We start from the raw sequence: 19,527 nt of genomic DNA on the forward strand, positions 1-19,527 counted from the left end.
TAACTCCTAGATAAAACGGAAACGCCTTCCTCAAAGAATCGTTAAGAATGACACGGGCTGAAGAACGCAGGGCGCTCGCAGTACCTCGCATCTACGCCCTGAGTCCTGGGTCTTAGTAAGGGGATCCCTGGAGGGCCCGGCCGGCAGCACAGCGCGGCGGGCGGAGGGCGACGGACCCCGCGGCCCTAACCGGCGGGCGGGGCCGGCTGCGCGGCGGCAGGAGCAGGTGCGCGGGGCCCGCAGCCGCGGGAGGAGCACGTGGTCCCCGCCCTCCCACAACAACAACAACAAAAAACCCCGTAACTCTCCGGGGGCCCCACGGGGTGAGGGCTTGATTTTTAAATCGATCCGAAAGAGCCAATCAGAGCCGGCAGCGTGAGGGCGCGGGAGCCGATTGGTCCACAGCCACGCGCGGCGACCAATAGGCTTGCAGGGTGAGTTTGGCCCGTCCCGGAAGCGGGCGAATCCGAAACCGCTGCCGGCCGCGGGCAGTTTGAATTGGATTCTGGGCTGAAGCCCGCGGAGGCTGCGCCGGCGTCCGCCCCGGAGGGCTCGGCTTTCCCTCCCCGCTAGGCAGGTGAGTGTCCCGCGTGGGCCGTGGCTTCGCGGCGGGCGTGGGGTGGGGTGGCGTGGGGGCGGCCGGCTTTCTGCCGCGGGTCCTCGGCGGGGACGCCCGTGGGATGGCGCTCCCGGGCCGGGTGGCTGCAGCGGCCCGCCCCCGGCCACCCGATGGGGCTGGGAGATGCCCCCCGCCCCGGGGGCGGTTCTTAGGGCTGTCGGCGAACCCCCTGCTCCTGGGGGAGCTGCTGGCACCGGCGTCCGCGGACCCCGCTCGGGCACGAGCTCGCGCTTTGGAGCCTCAGTTTCCCCCCTTTGTAAGACACGTGAATTGGAGATGAGCAGGTATTTTTCTAGCGGCCGTCTAGGGCCCGGGCCAGCGGCTCCGTTTCGACCTTTAAACATGGGTCCCTCGTTGCATGGAGGAGATGCAAGCTTGGGGTTTGATGTGTGCTGCGCGTCGGTGTGCCCCTTGTCAGCTGCGAGAGCATTTCTCCCGCCTTCCACATTTATTTGGGCACACTTGGGGGCCGGGCTCTGCCATGTTATGAAGACCCAGAAGTAAATAAATAAATGATCTGCGTCTCCTCCTTGAGCCAGGTCCAGAGGAGCAGGCAAGTTTTCACTCTTAACGCTCAGCGTGGCGCTCCAGCCGGGGACTCGGGGGGCTTGGTGGAGGTGGGGGATCTTTTTAAAAAAAAAAAAATTTTTTTATTGGAGTTCAGTTTGCCAACATATAGCATAACACCCAGTGCTCATCCCGCCAAGTGCTCCCCTCCAGTGCCCGTCACCCAGTCCCCCCACCCCCCACCCCCGCCCACCTCCCCTTCCACTACCCCTCCTTCATTTCCCAGAGTTAGGTGTCTCTCATGTTTTGTAAAGGGAAAGGAGAGAAAATGAGTGAAAATATCAGTGAGGGTGACAAAGCATGAGAGGTGGGGAATCTTTTTAAAAGTACATGAGAGACTTCTAACTCTGGGAAACGGGCAAGGGGTGGTGGAAAGGGAGGTGGGTGGGGGGATGGGGTGACTGGGGATGGGCACTGAGGGGGGCACTTGATGAGCACTGGGTGATATGCTATATGTTGGCAAATCGAACTCCAATAAAAAAAATACATGCAAAAAAACAAAAACAAAAACCAACAACAACAAAAAAACGGAAAACGTGCAGGTGGGCCTCCAGTGCTGGGGGTGGGTGATTCAGGCCTAAGGAGTTCTCTCTTCATATTTAGGACAAAAAGAACTTTTTCTGCAAAATCCTCCTAGCAGGAACCTTGACATTCAGGACTTTTCTTCAACTACCCACCCTCCCTTACATCTGTTGCTCCTTACACCTCCATCTGGAAATTTACATTTTTCTGTGTGTTTTGCCTCAGTGGCTCCATGCAAACTGTTGATGCCTGAACCTTTCAAAGTATGCTCTAATCAAAGTGCCCTTGGGTCTGGTGATTGTTTTAACCACTTCCTTACAGTTGTATCTTAGACTTTGAAATGGAAAAGCATTCAACTTGCCAGTTTTCCTTCTGTTTATATTCCTCATCTGTATCATCTTTCTAAATTGCTCCTTGTAATGTTTTGTTGGTGATTGCGTCTCTGATGTAATGATTTCAGTGGCTGGAAGAACTGTTTAGGACTGTTAATCCTCGTGTGCCACTGGTACTGTACGCCCACCCCTAAGTGAGCAAGCTAGATTGGAACAGAAAGAGAAGCCTGTTGCGACAGTGTAAATTGTCCTTTGTTGGTGGAGAGGCATGAGATTTCTTTCAGCAGTTTTTGGGCAAATGGACTTTGAGATGCTGTGTTCAAAGATCTGAGATCTGGAAAAAGAAAATTAAGCTGTCAGAGAAAACATGGCTTTCCAAAGCTTAATATCTAAACTGTGTTTTCCAAGAACTTTGCGCACGCGTGCGCTCTCTCTCTCTCTCTCTTTTTTATTTTCAAGATTTTATTTATTTATTAGAGAGAGAGAGGTGGAGACACAGGCAGAGGGAAAGCAGGCTCAATGCAGGGAGCCCGATGTGGGACTCGATCCCGAGTCTGTACTTTGATCAACTGCTAATTAGTTGGTCTGATAAAAAGTTTGATACAGCCAATTGAAACAAGACACTAAAATGTTTATGGACTTCATTTAGTAAAAAAGCAGATTCTCACCTTGCCCAAATACTGGAAAATGAATGCTTTCCTTTCATTTAAGTTCCAGAGGGTAGTGAATACAGAATAATTTCCATACTTTTCTCCCAGATGATTTAAATTTCCTCAGATATGCCTGAGAATGAGGTAGGCCACTTCCTTCTTGGTACCATAGGCTGAAATACACAAATGAAGTGTTTTCCAGGATTAATATTATAACTAATAAGTACAGAATGCTTATCAGGAAATATAGGCTTCCTGATAAGGCTTTGGGAAGTCACCACCACTATTTTCCTCACTTTACAAATGAGGAAACTGAGGCACAGAGCAGTTAAATAACATGCCCGAGGTCACACGTCTTGTAGGTGAGTGAGCTGGGATTTGAATCACTGAGGCTATATGCCAGTTGCCTGACCAGGTCTATCTGGAGCATGGCTTTACTGCATTTTGCAATGATTTTAGCACTAATCTGGCGTTCGATCTTTGTTCATCCATGCATTAATTCAACACATGAGAACTGCTTGAAAGGAGAGAGTCTGTGCCATTACAGACTATGACCAGGAGTTACAGCCAGGTTAGGGATCTCACCAGGGAGGCTTCACAGAGAAGGAGGGACAAAGTGGTAATGATGTGAAGATGAAAAGAGCATTTGCAAAATGACTTATCTTGGGTTTTGTTTGTTTATAGGATCTACTTTTCGCCTGAAACCTCAGAGCAAGGTGCTCATGTTTTGTATAATGAAAACAGAGTGAGCTGTAGAAAGCAAGTAGCCAAGAAGTCAAACCTGAGAAATAGGAAAAACTGAGAGCCCGGGAAGCCACTCATCTTGTGTACCTCACAACCAGAGTATTGGTAGTCACCTTTCAGGGAGTAGAGAAGCAAGATGGTGTGCTTCCTTATCTTTCGAAATGTGAGGCTTTGAAACTCCTTGGAGACTCCTTAGTCTCTTCAACGTTTAGGTCTCTTTTTACCATAGTAAGACTGACAGTCTGCTTATTCCTTCCAGTTGATTTATAAATGTGTGAATAGTAAAGAAGGAGAGCAAGATGAGCTGGGCTTTGGAAGAATGGAAAGAGGGCCTGCCTACGAGAGCTCTTCAGAAAATTCAGGAGCTGGAAGGCCAGCTGGACAAACTGAAGAAAGAAAGGCAACAAAGGCAGTTCCAGCTGGAAACTCTGGAGGCTGCCCTGCAGAAGCAGAAACAGAAGGTATCGCTGAAACGCTGCCATTTAAAACTGTTCATTCAGTATTTGGATGAATTGATCTTGGTCTGAAATTTTGAGAAAAATGATTATGCTATCTTCAGGTGGTTATCTGCTCCTTTGCCCCTCATTTCTGCTTATCTGCTAATATTGAGGGTTGCTGAGTTCCATTTTATTTATTTATTATTTATTTATTTTTATTTTTTCCATTTTATTTTTTTATTTTTTGTTTTTAAAATTTTTAATTAATTTATTTGACAGAGAGATAGAGCCAGGGAGCAGAAGCAGGAGGAATGGCAGAGGGAGAAGGAGAAGCAGGCTTTCTGCTGAGCCCAATGTGAGACTCGATTCCAGGACCCTAGGATCATGACCTGAGCTGAAGGCAGACACTTAACTGACTGAGCCACCCAGGCGCCCCTCCTGACTTCTATTTTAATTCTGTTTGGGACCACACATTGGAAATTACTTTTATATTCTGTACCAACATGGCCAGAATTCTCTGGCTTGGAGCCAGTATTAGGGCACTTTGCAGTCCAAATGGATATTGCTCTCTGAGGGTGGGCTTTTCACCTTGGTATTCCCAGACTTCTTCTCTTCTGGGCTAGGAAATGAAAAACTAAAACAGTGCTTCTTCCTTCCTTCTGCATTAGCCAACAAGGTAGTGGTACAGTCACTGCTTTTAACATGGCTTTGCTAGTGGGAGAATTTTACAATAATTGGCTTCAACGGCCAGACTTTCTTTAAGATTTTATTTATTTGAGAGAGGAGGGAGAAAGAGCATGAGTGGGGGAGGAGCAGAGGGACAAGCAAACTCCCTGCTGAGCAGGGAGCCCAACCTGGGGCTCTGTCCTAGGACCCTGAGATCATGACCTGAGCCAAAGTCAGTTGCTTACCGACTGAGTCATCTAGGTGTCCCAGTAGTGAGACTTTAAAATGAACTGCTAAGGGAGATTGAGAGGGTTTATTTTTGACTTTGTTGTACTTGAAAGGACATTAAAGCCTCCTTTTCCAGGAAGGGTATGTATAGCCCTGACCAAAGACCATGTAATCCATGACTTCGTAGAACTTTTCTATATACCAGCTTCAGAGTGAGATCATGTAAAATTGCTGTGTGCCTGGGGGCACCTGGATGATGCAGTCGGTTAAGCATCTGACTCTTGGGTTTGGCTCAGGTTGTAACCTCGAGTTATGAGATCGAGCCCAGGTCAGGTTCCAAGCTCACCATGGAGTCCACTTGGACTTTCTCTCCCTCTCCTTCTGCCCTTCCACCCTGTGGTCCTGCTCTCTCTCTCTCTCTCTCTCTCTCTCTCTCTCAAATAAAAAAAAAAATTCTGTGTTCATGAAGCATTGACATGTGGATCACAGCAACCACATCTCAGTAATTAGTCATCAGTGTTAACACTCAGATTTACAATTTGTGGTAAATTCATGAAGTAAGAGACCTCCTTCTTTCTGCATGATCTCCATTAGGTTGAGAATGAGAAAACGGAGGGTGCAAACCTAAAAAGGGAGAACCAAAGCTTGATGGAAATATGTGAGAATCTGGAGAAGACCAAGCAGAAAATGTCCCATGAACTTCAAGTCAAGGAGTCACAGGTGAATTTCCAAGAAGGGCAACTGAACTCCAGCAAAAAACAAATAGAAAAACTGGAACAGGAACTGAAAAGGTAATTTTTTTTTTGAATGGTATTTCTATGAATGTCCTTTATATGTGTGCATTGGATGCTTTTGTCTTTTCCTTTAATGATGTTATTAAACGTTGCAGTCATTTTCCCAGTGAAATAGACAGTGACTTGAGGAAAATTAATTCTTCTGTGCTTCAGTCTTATCATTGCATGGCTCAGTACTTCGTCAGTTCATTAAATGGCTTACTCACTTATTAATTCATTCAAGATGTATTCATTAAGCTGCTTCGTGGGGCAGATGTTGTATTTGTTACTGGATGATGTAATGGTAAATAATACCAAATCTCTCAACAGTGGTTACTAGAAGATGGAGGGGAGCTGAGCATGGCTAATACTGATGACTTAGGTTTCCTTCCATTGGAAGAGAACTAGGGAATTTCAAAAGTACCTAGGAGCACTGAGGGCCCAGTTGAGGTTGGAGACCAGGAATTTATAATTTATACTGGGACCCATCTACAGAGTTGTATGCCTTTTTTTTTTTTTTTTTTTTTTTCCCCCTCCCATTTTTCCTTTTTAGCATCTGGAATATAAATGGTGAGCATGTGAACAGGAGGATTGACTAGGGTTGTTTTTGTCCAGGGTAATGGGATGGAAGACGGTGGAATAATTGAGGATGCTGGGGAAAGGGTGGTTAAAACTGTGTGCTGTGGAGTCTAAGCTGGAGAAGGAAGGAAGCATATTTAAGAAGAGGTTCCTATGAGATCCACATCTTTAGCATTACATAACCAATTTGCCAGTTTAAGCAATAAAAAACAGTGTTTATGACTTCTTTTCCATTAAAAAAAAATCCCCAAACAACTTGAGACATTAGTCAAAATAAATCTAGTGGGAGCAAAATTGCTAGCTTATAGATGGTATCTTCTTGTTCTAATAGTGGAGTTTGGTCAAAATAATGAGGAGTAAATACAGGCGGAAAGCAAAGTGGACTATAGCAGATTGCCCATGTGGATTCTACTAATCTATACCCAGAAATTAAAAAAAAAATTTTTTTGAAATAACTTTAGATTAACAGAGAGAGTTGTTAACATTTTATATAACGGAAGTGCAATGACCAAACCAGAAATAAACACTGATTCAATACTATGAACTAAACTATGGACCTTATTAGAATTTCACCAGTTTTTCTGGTCATGTGCTTTCTCCATTCCAGGATCTGATCCAGGATTCCACAGTACATTTGGTTATTTTCTTAGTCTCTTTCTAAGCTGTGACAGTTTCTTGTTTCTTGTGTCCTTGAAATTGTTGAAGAGTACTAGTCACTCTTGTGTAGAATAGTCCTCAATTTCAGTTCGTCTGCTGTTTTTTTTTTGTTTTTTTTTTTAATGATTAGATCAGGGTTTTTCAAAGTGGCACAGTTCACATTTTAGACTAGATGGTTGTTTGTTGTAGAAGGCCGTCCTGTCGTTGTAGGATACTTACCCAACATTTCTGGCCTCTACCCCACTACATGCCAGTGGCAACTACCCCAGTTGCAAGTTTTGATAATCAAAAATGTCTCTAGGCATTGCCAAATGTTTTTTGGGAGTGTAGAATCATCGTGGATTGAGAACCACTGAGACAGATTGAGGTTATAAATTTTGGGTGAGAATACACAGTAGTAGTGCTGTGCCTTTCTCAGTGTCTCCTATCAGAGGGTACATGACCTAATATGACTTTTACCTTGATGGCCTGGTTAAGGTGTTGTCTGGGTTTCTCCATTGTGAAGTTACTATTTTTCCCTTTGTAATTAATAAGTATCTTGAAACCAAGAAATTTTTTTTCTTAACATAACTCTAGTCATCTTTTTTTTTTTTTTTTTTAAATTTTTATTTATTTATGATAGTCACACAGAGAGAGAGAGAGAGAGGCAGAGGCACAGGCAGAGGGAGAAGCAGGCTCCATGCACCGGGAGCCCGACGTGGGATTCGATCCCGGGTCTCTAGGATCACGCCCTGGGCCAAAGGCAGGCGCTAAACCGCTGCACCACTCAGGTTTCCCTCTTTTTTTTTTTTTTTTTTTTTTTTTTAAGATTTTATTTATTCATGAGAGACAGAGAAAGAGAGGCAGAGACACAGGCAGAGGGCGAAGCAGGCTCCCTTCAGGGAGCCGGGTGTGGGACTCTATCCTGGAACCCCAGGATCACACCCTGAGCCAAAGGCAGATGCTCAACCTCTGAGCCACGCAGGCGTCCCTAGCTCCAATAATCTTAATTCTACCTATCAAACATATTTTTCAAAGTTAAGACATTTTAAAAGTACTCTTATCTTCCTGTGAAGATAATTTAGGTACACATAAAACTTTTCCTAATTTTGTTTCCTATCCATGGGGGAAGGTGGCTATCTATAAGTTGCATGTTAGAATGAAAAATAACTTCTATCTCATCGAGTCTTTTTTTGTTGTCTTGTTTATTTTATGCCATACTAGACTCCATGAGAACAGGGACCTTGTCTGTCTTATTGGTATACCCGTGCAACTGCCAGTTGTAGGCCTTCGCATATTTGTCGAATGAATAAATGAAAGATAGGCAGTTTTTGGAAAACAGAAGCTAGGGAAGTGGAAACTTACTTTCAGAATGCCAGAATAGTTTTCTTTGAAAGCACATTTTGGCTGCTGGTTATAGAAATACTGGTATTGTTTTTATTTTTAAAGATGTTATTTATTTATTTGAGACAGAGAGAGAGAGGGCGGGCACAAGTTGAGGGAAGGGCAAAAGGGGAGGGAGAAAGAAAGAATCCCAAGCCGACTCCCTACTGAGTATGGAGTCCCATGCAAGCATGGGTCCCGTGACTCTGGGGTCATGACCTGAGCGGAAACCAAGACTCAGTTACTTAACCGGCTGAGCCATGTAGGCACCCCAGAGATACTGGTTTTAATAATTTAAACAAATTTTTTTTTTTAATTTTATTTATTTATGATAGTCACACACACAGAGAGAGAGAGAGAGAGAGAGAGAGAGAGAGAGGCAGAGACACAGGCAGAGGGAGAAGCAGGCTCCACGCAGGGAGCCCGACGTGGGACTCAATCCCGGGTCTCCAGGATCGCGCCCTGGGCCAAAGGCAGGCGCCAAACCGCTGCACCAACCAGGGATCCCTGTTTGTATTTTTAACATTTTAGGCAAACATACTTTTGTATACATATCTGTATTTTATTGCAAAGTGACATTTGGTAGCAACATTTGCAGATATAAAGTGCTGAGTTGTGTGTGATACCTAGCAACTTGGAAAGTGTTAGCATCATTATTATTGGTTGTTATAGTTGGGATTAGGATACTACACTTAGTTTAAAAGTATTCTTATTACCTATGATGTAGATATAGATATTTATAAATGGTATAAACCTCAGACTGTAAAAACTATTAAGAGTACAGTTTTCTAGAACATAAAAACTATAAACTACAGAAACTATTGAGTATATTCAAATTCACACCAGTAACCTTCAAGTACAGGGCAGAAACTTATCTTCTCCATCAGTGGGCTCTGATTAGGTTTCTGGAAGGTCTTCAACAAATTAGGTTGAACTATTTGAAATGGTCAAAAACGGTTGCGTATTGACAATCTCAGAGTTAAACCTAGTAGAGAACAGCTTAAATTAGTGTTTTTTTGGTGGCACTTTGTGTTTTTCTTCATAGGAAATAGGAGAAGTAAAGATTTATAGAAAAAATAGGGTATAGTTTAAAACGAATAAACTTTTTTCTAATGAAAGAATAGGCAGAGGGGGATGACATGTGGATTTGAGAGGCAAAAGAAACACTGATTTTATAAGGTTCTTTAAAATTCATCTCTAGAGTCACCAAACTTACTACACCTTTGCTAGACTGTAGACCTGACCTATTCATCATGGTAGCTACTGGCTACATATGCCTATTAATTGCTTGAAATGTGGCTATTACAAATTGAAATGTGCTGTAAGTATGCAATGCATACCAAATTCTGAAGGTTCTATACAAAAAAATGTAACTATTTCAATAATTTTAGTATTGACTATAAGTTGAAATGATAGTATTTTGAAAATATCGAGTTAAAAAATACTAAGATTAAATTCAGTTGTTTCTTGTTACTTTTTACATATTAGTAGAACCTTCCTATTGTACAGTACTGTTACCTACCATAAAATTGAATGTGATGTTTTGATTTGCAGAGCACAGTTCTTTTCAGCCCAAACATTGCTTTTTTCCTTCCCAGATTGAATTTGGATCTGAGTGGAGCTAGGGCACTGGGACACTTTCTTCACTATTTTTTTTTTTTAAGATTTTATTTATTTATTCATGAGACACACACACACACACACACACAGAGAGAGAGAGAGAGAGAGAGGCAGAGACACAGGCAGAGGGAGAAGCAGGCTGCTCCATGCAGGGAGCCTGATGTGGGATTCGATCCCGGGACTCCAGGATCATGCCCTGGGCTGAAGGTGGCACTAAACCGCTGAGCCACCCGGGCTGCCCTTGTTTTGTTTTTAAATTAAACATTTTATTGATGAGAGAGTGAGTGAGAGAGGAAGAGAGCATAAGCTGGGGGGGCTGCAGAGGGAGAGGGAAGGAGCAGGCTCCCTGCTGAGTAGGGAACCCCTTCCCCCCTCGCCAGTGTGGGACCTGATCCCTGGACTCTGAGATCATGACCTGAGCCGAAGGCAGAGGCTTAACCAACTGAGCTACCCAGGCGTCGTCTTTACTCGTTTTGAGCAACACGTCCATGAGAAAGAGACTGCTGCCCATTATTAGCTGTTTGTAGATGTTCGTTTCATTTCTTGTGTTGAGCTAAAATCAGAGACATTGTAGACTTGTGAGAATTGAGTCCTCTTAACTTAGGTAGTTTGAGTCTGAAAGCTTTTCTGTATATATGTATGGGAATATTCTGTACATATATACATATATGTATATTCTGTACATATATACAGTATATAGCTTACTTTTACCATCCCATTGGGACTGTTGCCAGCCCTGTCTTCTCTACATGCACTATGTTAACTTGATGTTTGTGTCTGTGTTTTTAAAATGTCAAAATGCGTGACAGGCCTATGTTTTTGTAATTATTTAATATCACAAGTGATACTCAGTTTTGTGATTTGAGCCCATGCTTCAGGGACACCAGTTTCTAGGTTTCTTTCTTTCCTTTTTTTTTTTTTTTTTTTTAAGATTTTGTTTATTTATCCGAGAGAGAGAGAGAGAGGCAGAGACACAGGCAGAGGGAGAAGCAGGCTCCATGCAGGGAGCCCGATGTGGGACTCGATCCCGGGTCTCTAGGATCAGGCCCTGGGCTGAAGGCGGCACTAAACCGCTGAGCCACCCGGGCTGCCCAGTTTCTATGTTTCTGAAGTTCTGGGGGTTTTGTTTATTTGTTTGTTTTAAATATTCCTGTCTTTAAATATTCTCTTTAAATATTCCCTTTGGCTTAGAGTATACAATTTGCTCAGAATAAATCCCCAGCCTCTCAACTCTACTACAGTGTGGTCATTTCAGATCTTCACTGTAACCTTTATAACATTGTAATTATTGGTTTATATTTCTGTTTCTCTAACCAGAGTGAGTTCCTTTGAAGGGGGGGGACTGAGTTTAGGTCTGTCACATAAGTGAATTCTTATTAAAATCTGTTGGATGGATGAAATGATAAGAATTCTTAGAGGGTGGGGTTTTTGTCAGTTTATTACCCTTAGGGAACATGTGGTGCTGGCGTTCTGTAGCGTTTGCTCTGATTTGGTGTCCTCTTGGGTCCTTTTTCTAACAGGTGTAAATCTGAACTTGAAAGAAGCCAACAAACCGCACAGGCTGCAGATGTCTCTCTGCATTCATGCACGACACCACAAAAAATTTTTGCAACTCCACTAACACCAAGTCAATATTATAGTGGTAAGGATTTTTTTTCCTTCATAGCTCTTTTACTGGGATTTTAATGTGGCCAAAGAAATCAATTAATTCATCTTTGAATTTAACTTTTAACTTGGGCATTAAAAAAGGAACCCTTTTAATTTGGGCATTAAATGGGCTCCATATCCATTTGTGTATCTGTTAAGCTACCAGGTTAATTAAGCCTTTAAACTTTTCATTTTATCCTGTAGTGTATTTTAAAAATAATTCTGGTTTGGAATATCCAAACCCAGCATCTGTTTACGTAGGGTACCACGATATTCGTTCCTAGATTATTGTAATGATTGTTGATCTGTGAACTCCTTTATGAGATCAGTGACCAAAGTAAAACTGTATATCATTATCTTTGTTTAGGTTCCAAGTATGAAGATTTAAAAGAAAAATATAATAAAGAAGTTGAAGAACGAAAAAGATTAGAGGCAGAGGTTAAAGCTTTGCAGGCTACTACAGTAAGTTAATTGTGGGCCTAATGATAGAGCATGCAGTTGAAGTCCCTCGGTATTAGGAGTACAAGGTTGGAGAAGAAATCTGGTTCATGGAGAGCTTGACACATTTTTCTTACATTGAGAATAGAAAGTTCCTGGCCGATTACGTTAGTTATAATTACTTTTTTGGTTTTATTTTAATCAATCAATTAATTAATTATTTTTAAATATTTTATTTATTTATTCATGAGAGACACAGAGAGAGAGAGGCAGAGACACAGGCAGAGTGAGAAGCAGGCTCCATGCAGGGAGCCTGATGTGGGAATTGATCCTGAGACTCCAGAAGCAGGCCCTAGGCCGAAGGCAGGCACTCAACTGCTGAGCCACCCAGGGATCCCACTTTTTTGGTTTTAAAAACAAGTTGGGGGGATCCCTGGGTGGCACAGTGGTTTAGCACCTGCCTTTGGCCCAGGGCGCAATCCTGGAGACCCGGGATCGAATCCCACGTCGGGCTCCCGGTGCATGGAGCCTGCTTGTCCCTCTGCCTGTGTCTCTGCCTCTCTCTCTCTCTCCGTGTGTGTGACTATCATGAATAAATAAATAAAATCTTTTTTTTTTTTTTTTTAATAAATAAAATCTTTAAAAAAAACAAACAAAACAAGTTGGAGTAAAAAAAATAGTGTGGGGAGATCAGTTTATCCTTAGATACTAGATGTTCATCAAATTCTACAGAAGCTGTAGCCATATAATTATTTACCCATTGAGATCTAATGGTAAGGAAAGGGTAGGACCAGGGCCATTGCAGACACTCACTGGCTGGCTTTAGGCCATCGATTGCTTCCCATTCAATCCTTATGGGATGTGCTGATTGCCGCCAGGTACATGGGGTTTGAGGGTCATTATTTATATGAAATGCTTATATTTTTTATTTAAAAATTTTTTTAAATTTATTTATTCATGAGAGAGAGGGAGAGGGGCACATAGGCAGAGGGAGAAGCAAGCCTCATACAGGGAGCCTGATGTGGGACTCGATCCTGGGACTCGAGGATCACACCCTGAGCCGAAGGCAGGCGCTTAACTGCTGAGCCATCCAGGTGTCCCTGAAATGCTTATTTAGAGGAGAATGCAATCAAGATAATCTCCTCATTTATGTTAAATAAGTTGCTGGATAGGGTTTTAAACTCCATTTTGGTGTGGGTAAATGAGAGATCTGGGCGAAGATGTTTGTTTAATACCAACAAAAGAAACAAAATGCGGGTTTCAGAAAAACCCCTGCTTTTAGTTTAGGGACTGACCCTAAATATATGTGATATCTATAGAATTTCCCTTTGCCATTTCTGTTTGTGTGATGTTATTTGCTAGAAAAAAAAAAAGGAACAGAAAAGAAAGAAAGAAAAAGAAGAAAAAGAAACAAAGAATTCCCAGTTTTGCACTTAATGTATTTCTGATAACCATAAGAACTGGGTGAGATGGGACAATTCAGCAAACAGTTTAAGGCTGGATATAGAAGTAGATACTTTAAATACTGAGCATCACCAAAAAAATAAATAAATAAAAAAAATAAATACTGAGCATCACAAAGTACTTGTTACAGCTTTAACACTTGAAATTATTTGCATGCTTTAACCCTTGTTTGGAGGTCCCCAGGATTCTGATACGTAGCAAAGGTATCGCTTCTTATGGTGCATAAAAATTAAACAGTTGTTCTCTGATTTGTCTTAGAAATATCATGTGCTTTGTGATCCAGTTCAGTCATTGGTGCCCATTGGTGCTTTTTTTTTTTTTTTTAGGATTTTATTTATTTATTCATGAGAGGCATAGAAGGCAGAGACATAGGCAGAGGGAGAAGCAGGCTCCTTGCAGAGAGCCCGATGTGGGACTCGATCCTGGAACTCCAGGATCACACCCTGAGCTGAAGGCAGATGCTCAACCACTGAGCCACCCAGGCATCCCACCATTGGTGCTCTTGACATTGATTCCTAGAGGTTTTTTTTGTTTTTTGTTTTTTGTTTTTTTCTGGAGGAGTTTGAATCTCTATGAACATGAAACCTTTGGCAAGAATAGCTTTTGCTATAAAAAATTCAATGCAGTATCTATAGCCATGTCTTGATATTTGCCAGAATGGAGGTAGAGAGAAGAACAAAAGAGAAGCCTGGGTGGCTCAGTTAAGTGCCTTTCTTCGGCTGAGGTCTTGATCCTAGGGTCCTGGGATCGAGTCCTGTGTCAGGCTCCCTGCTCAGCAAGAGGTTCTGAGCTTCTCCCTCTTCCTCTGCCCCCACCCCCCATCCTCCCACTCATACTCTCTCTCAAATAAATAAATAAAATCTTAAAAAAAAAAAGAGAAAGAGAAGAACAAAAGAAAGAGATAAAGGGGATTTATTTGATGAGCCCTGAGAAATATATAGAATTGTTGAATCATTGTACACCTAAAACTAATATGATACTGTATGTTAACTATACTTGAATTAAAAAAAAAAAAGAATTCAAGGCAGTAGCAAATCCACAACTGTGTATTATATAACATAAAACACCTTATATGACATCTTTTGGGAGTGGTATGGTAGAAAGTGAGATTCTTGAAAGAGTTCTTTAGGTTAATATTTAGTTTTGATTCTCTATGTGCAAAGTTATGAGGGGAGGCCACCAAGGACAGGCAAAGGAAAACCAAATTTCAGAATTCAAAATGGTGGTGAATACTCACTTATATTTAATGGAGTATATGAGGGCTGCAGAATAAATATAAAAACTGAACCCATGTTAATAGATGGGACTCAGATGGTATTGGCTTAACCCTTCAATGCTAAAGTCTAACCATTAGAATGTTCTCGCCCTGGATATTGGGAGCTAATGGTTCCCTTAACTTGAACATTCATTCTTGGCACACAGCAGAAGTGTTAACTTCTTGGCATTATGTCTTTATGTTCTGTCTGAAAATAAATAGCCTTGAATATTGAGATGTGTAACGTGTTCTAAAGAGTTTCTATCTTTACAGAAAGTGAGTCAAGCTATTCCCCAAAGCACAATGAATCACCGGGACATTGCACGGCATCAGGCCTCTTCATCTGTGTTCTCATGGCAACAAGAAAAGACCCCAAGTCGGCTTTCATCGAGTGCACTAAAAACTCCCATGAGAAGAGATTTGTCTGCAGCTCACTTATCTGGGGAACAAGAGGTGACTCCAAGTAGATCAACTTTGCAAACAGGGAAAAGAGATGCTAATGGCAGTTTCTGTGATAATTCGAACAATTCTCATCTTTTGGACCAATTAAAAGCCCAGAATCAAGGTAACTTTTTGAGCTAAATTGAATTGAAATTAAATTTTTCCTGAAGTAATTTCAGAGGTAATCCTAAATGTTTTTAGCCCTATGAGATCCTCGTGTATTTTGTTAGACACATTAGAGGTCAACATCTCAATCTGGTGATAGGAAATAGTGTTTGGGGAGAGAAACGGTTTAGGGATGTACTTTTTTTTTTTTTTTTTGTACTAAAAAGCTGGTGCCCTAAAGCCTTCAAAAGTAGGATGAGTGGCTTTCTCTTTCTAGAAGTAGGGAGTACAGGTCAGTTATAGTTGGCACTCCTTATACTTTTCCCCTGGCTAATATTGTGGCCCATGGAATAAACCTGTGGTCTGTACATCTTTGGCCAGGGGTGTGGCATGTGCCTACAGAGCATCTTTGCTCTGTACTGCCAGGTTGTCCATATGGGAACAAACCTGTAACCTTGGCCGGGGTACCACACTGCAGCTGACAGCCAAGGGGACCAGGTGGTGTTTTGGAATCTACTCTGCAGACTATGATAATTTCCAGTGGTATGATATATTGAAAATCACCATCAATGTTCACTGGTGAGAATTGTCACACTGCCAATGCCATTGGAACCACTGTTGTGTGTATGTAGGAAAAAAAATTAAAAATTATTGTTAATTTTGGCAGTATAGGAGGTTCACACTGTCTTGATCTTTCCTGGAGGTAAAGCTACCAGAGGATATGGGAGGGTGAATTTTGTACTGCTTTGAGCTCATTTGTATTGATATGGGCACAGAACAAATATTAGTTTGCCAGTGTATCAAACCAAGTGGTAATTTTAACGTAGGGTATCATATGGGATGCGCTTTTTGTAGCCACAAAAAAATACTCTTCGTGATTTTAGAAAACCATTTTCTTTCCCAACTTTCTCTGAAAGCATTAGAAAATTTGTTTCTTCTGCTTCCTATGGGGTATTTGAATACAAGTGATAGAGACTAACCATTGAAATTAAATCCAATTAAAGTAGTTTCCATGTTTAGTGCCAATTGACTTATATCTGTCCCACCAAAGACTTCCGAGCAGGGTAATAACATAAATGATACATTCTGCCTTTAGTTGTAAATTTTTTGTGAAAAATAGATATTAACTAAAGTGTGGGTTTTGTTTGTGATTTAAGAGCTAAGGAACAAGATAAGTGATTTGGAACTACATCTGCAAGGACAAGAAAAAGAGATGAAAGGCCAAGTGAATAAATGTCACGAACTCCAACTCCACCTGGAGAAAGCCAAAGCGGAATTAATTGAAAAAGAGAAAATTTTGAATAAAAGTAGGGATGAACTCATGAGAACAACAGCACAGTATGACCAGGCATCATCCAAGGTACTGGACTTTTCGTGCATTGTTGAAAACCTACATTTTGTCATCGAGTTCTTTGGAAATTCTTTCCATACAAAATTTTAACACCTAAAGTTATGAAATAAATGTTAGTAATGAACCTCATTAATACACACTAGGCAGTATTGGTACAATTGAACTAGTAAGTTCTTTTAGAATTGGGTAGATGTGGGGTCAAATCCAGATTGCATGTTTTCCCAGCCAAGTGACTTGGGCAAGTCACTGATCTCTTGTCCATCCAAGAGGGTGGGGAAGATTAAGATTATGTATATATTGCACTTGACATATGCAAGAGGTGACTAAGTGATGGAACTTTCAAAGCGGTTTAGGACTTAAGATAAAATTTAATTGATCGACTTTTGGATCCAATGTGTGTACTCCCAAAATTTAAGCTTAATGCTCCAATTAAGGCCAAGCTTCTTAGCGTGTTTGAGGGTGTTTTGTTGTTGCTTGGCCCCCAACCTACCTCTAATGTTTTATTCCTTTTTTTCTATTCATTTATTCAGACTCATTTGACAAATATTTGTTGACTGTCTACTGTTTGTCAGGCACTGTTCTAGACCTGGGGTGAAGCAGTGAGAAAATAGACAAAAACTATTGCTTTTGGAGAGCTTCATCGTAATGGTGGATGTAGCATAAATATATAGTTGTGTAGATAATATGGCGTATGGTAATAAGTGTAGAGAAAGGTGAATTATCTTCTAGGACCAACTGATTATTTGGTGTTTCCTGAACCCAGTCTTCATCTGGGTCCAGTGTTTCTTTCTTCTTCTAATTCTTTTTTAATTATTTATTTTAGAGACAGCATGTGTACATGCAGTGGGGGGCAGAGGGTGAGAGAGAATCTCACTCAGACTCCCTGCTGAATGAGGAGCCTGATGTGGGCTTGATCGAGGGGCTCGATCTAATGACCTTGAAATGACTTGAGCCAAAATCAGAAGTTGGATGCTCAACCAACTGAGTCACGCAGGTGCCCCGATCTGGGTCCAGTGTTTTGCTCACATTTGCCTTTCTGCGTGGCATACTCTTTTCTTGGAATACTCTTGATATTTTCCTCAACCTGTGAGCTCCTTCATCTCTTATGCAGTGAGATCTTTTCTCCTGGCATCTCTCTTAATGACCTTTTTATTGTCATCACTTGTGTCCTGGCCCTGTGGGTTCCCACACTTGGCTAATTGTCAGAATCACTGAGAACCTGGCAAAACTAATCCTGTTAGACCTTTGTCTGATGTGGGCTTAAGGAATTTACTTTTAATCAACTCTAGATATTTCCAAGGCAGTAGATAAGAACCACTGTAGTAGGTAGACCTCTGTGTTCTATTTGCCTCCTGAAGGCAGGTTCGTTAGTTCACTCTTCCCTCTTTTCTTTTCTTTCTTTAAAAATTATTTTAAGGTAATTGTAGATTCACATGTAGTTGTACAAAATAATAGCTTTTAATATGGTGTGTTACGTTGATGGCTTTTCAAATATTTGAACAAGCCTTATGTCCTTAGAATAAGCCCAACATAGCCATGGTATGTAATTCTTTTTATATATTTCTGGATTTTATTTGCTAACCATTTGTTGAGGATTTTTGTGTCTATATTTATGAGGGATTTTAGTCAGCTGTTTCCTATTTTTGTTTTGTCCTTGGTATTTGTATGAGAAGTCATACTAGTTTCATAAAATGAATTGGGAAGTGTTCTCTCCTATTCTGTTTTTGGAAGACATTGTGTAGAATTGGTGTTATTTCTTCTTTATGTTTGATAGAATTCTCCATGAAACCATCTGGGCCTGGAGATTTCTTTTTTGGGAGTTTTAAAATAACCAATTTAAGGGGCACCTGGGTGGCACAGTCAGTTGAGTGTCTGACTCTTGATTTCAGCTCAGGTCATGATTTTATGGGTTATGAGATCAAGCTCCACGATGGGCTTTGTACTCAGTGTGGAGTCTGCTTGAGATTTTCTCCCTCTCCCTCTGCCCCTCCCGCTGTGCTCTCTCTTTCTCTCTCTCTAAAATGAATAGATCTTTTAAAAAATTGCAAATTTAACTTTTAAAATAGATATAGGGCTATTAAAATTATTTCATGGGCAGCCTGGGTGGCTCAGCCGTTTAGTGCCGCCTTCAGCCCAGGGCCTGATCCTGGAGACCTGGGATCAAGTCCCACGTCATGCTCCTTGCATGGAGCTTGCTTCTCCCTCTGCCTGTGTCTCTGCCTCTCTTACATTCTGTGTCTCTCATGAATAAATAAATAAAATCTTAAAAAAAAAAAGTATTTCATACTGAATGAGTTGGGATACCTTGTGTTTTTAGAGGAAATGGTCCTTTTTATCCAAATTTTTAAACTTAAAAATGTAGTTAATTTGTAGTAATTCTTATTCTTTTGATATTGTTAGATAATATTCTCTGTTTTTGATATTTCTGTCTTGTTTTCTCTTTGTCAGTCTTGCTAGAGATATGTCAATTTTTGTCAGTAATAACAATAAAATTTGTCAATTTGTTATTCTTTCCAAAGAATCAGCTCTTTTGTTCGTTTATTGTCTATTATTTTCTTTTTCCAACTTTATCTGTTTTTACTCTCTTATTTTCCTCTGCTTACTTTGGCCTTATTCTGCTCTTTTTTCTAGGTTATTGAGATGGGGAGCTTGAATAATTGATTTGAAACTTTTCTTTTCCAGTGTAGGCATTTCAAAGTATAAATTTCCCTCAGTACTGCTTTAACTGTGTCCTACAAATTTTGATATATTGTATTTTTTATTCCATTCAGTGTATTTTTAAAACATTTTTCTTGAGACTTCCTCTTTGCCTCATGGATTACATAGAAATACCTTGTTACATTTCCACGCGTTTGGAGGTTTTCTTCTTTCTATTATTGATTTCCATTGTGTTCAGAGAACATACTTAATGATTTCAATTCTAAGTTTGTTGAGGCTTGTTTTATGGCCTGACAATGGCCTATCTTGGTATATTTCATGGGCACTTGGAGGAAAAAAGTATTCTCTTGTTGAATGGAGTGTTCTAAAATTATCCTTAGCCCCAAATTATCGATTGGTTGTTGGTGTTGTT

The 19,527-nt window shown here is 41.1% G+C and overlaps 1 protein-coding gene across 1 annotated transcript in view; it reads left to right on the plus strand.

The window, feature by feature from the left end:
* Positions 1-3,733: 3,733 nt before the first annotated feature.
* Positions 3,734-19,527, plus strand: part of CENPF (centromere protein F) — a 61,372-nt gene continuing 45,578 nt past the window's right edge. The window contains 6 exon segments of the mRNA XM_038542140.1: positions 3,734-3,895; positions 5,360-5,556; positions 11,277-11,398; positions 11,771-11,865; positions 14,834-15,125; positions 16,264-16,466. Coding sequence (XP_038398068.1) covers positions 3,734-3,895; positions 5,360-5,556; positions 11,277-11,398; positions 11,771-11,865; positions 14,834-15,125; positions 16,264-16,466 — 1,071 coding nt within the window.

The sequence above is a fragment of the Canis lupus genome, chromosome 7 (genome assembly GCF_011100685.1).
Source record: "Canis lupus familiaris isolate Mischka breed German Shepherd chromosome 7, alternate assembly UU_Cfam_GSD_1.0, whole genome shotgun sequence".
Classification (NCBI taxonomy): Eukaryota; Metazoa; Chordata; class Mammalia; order Carnivora; family Canidae; genus Canis; species Canis lupus.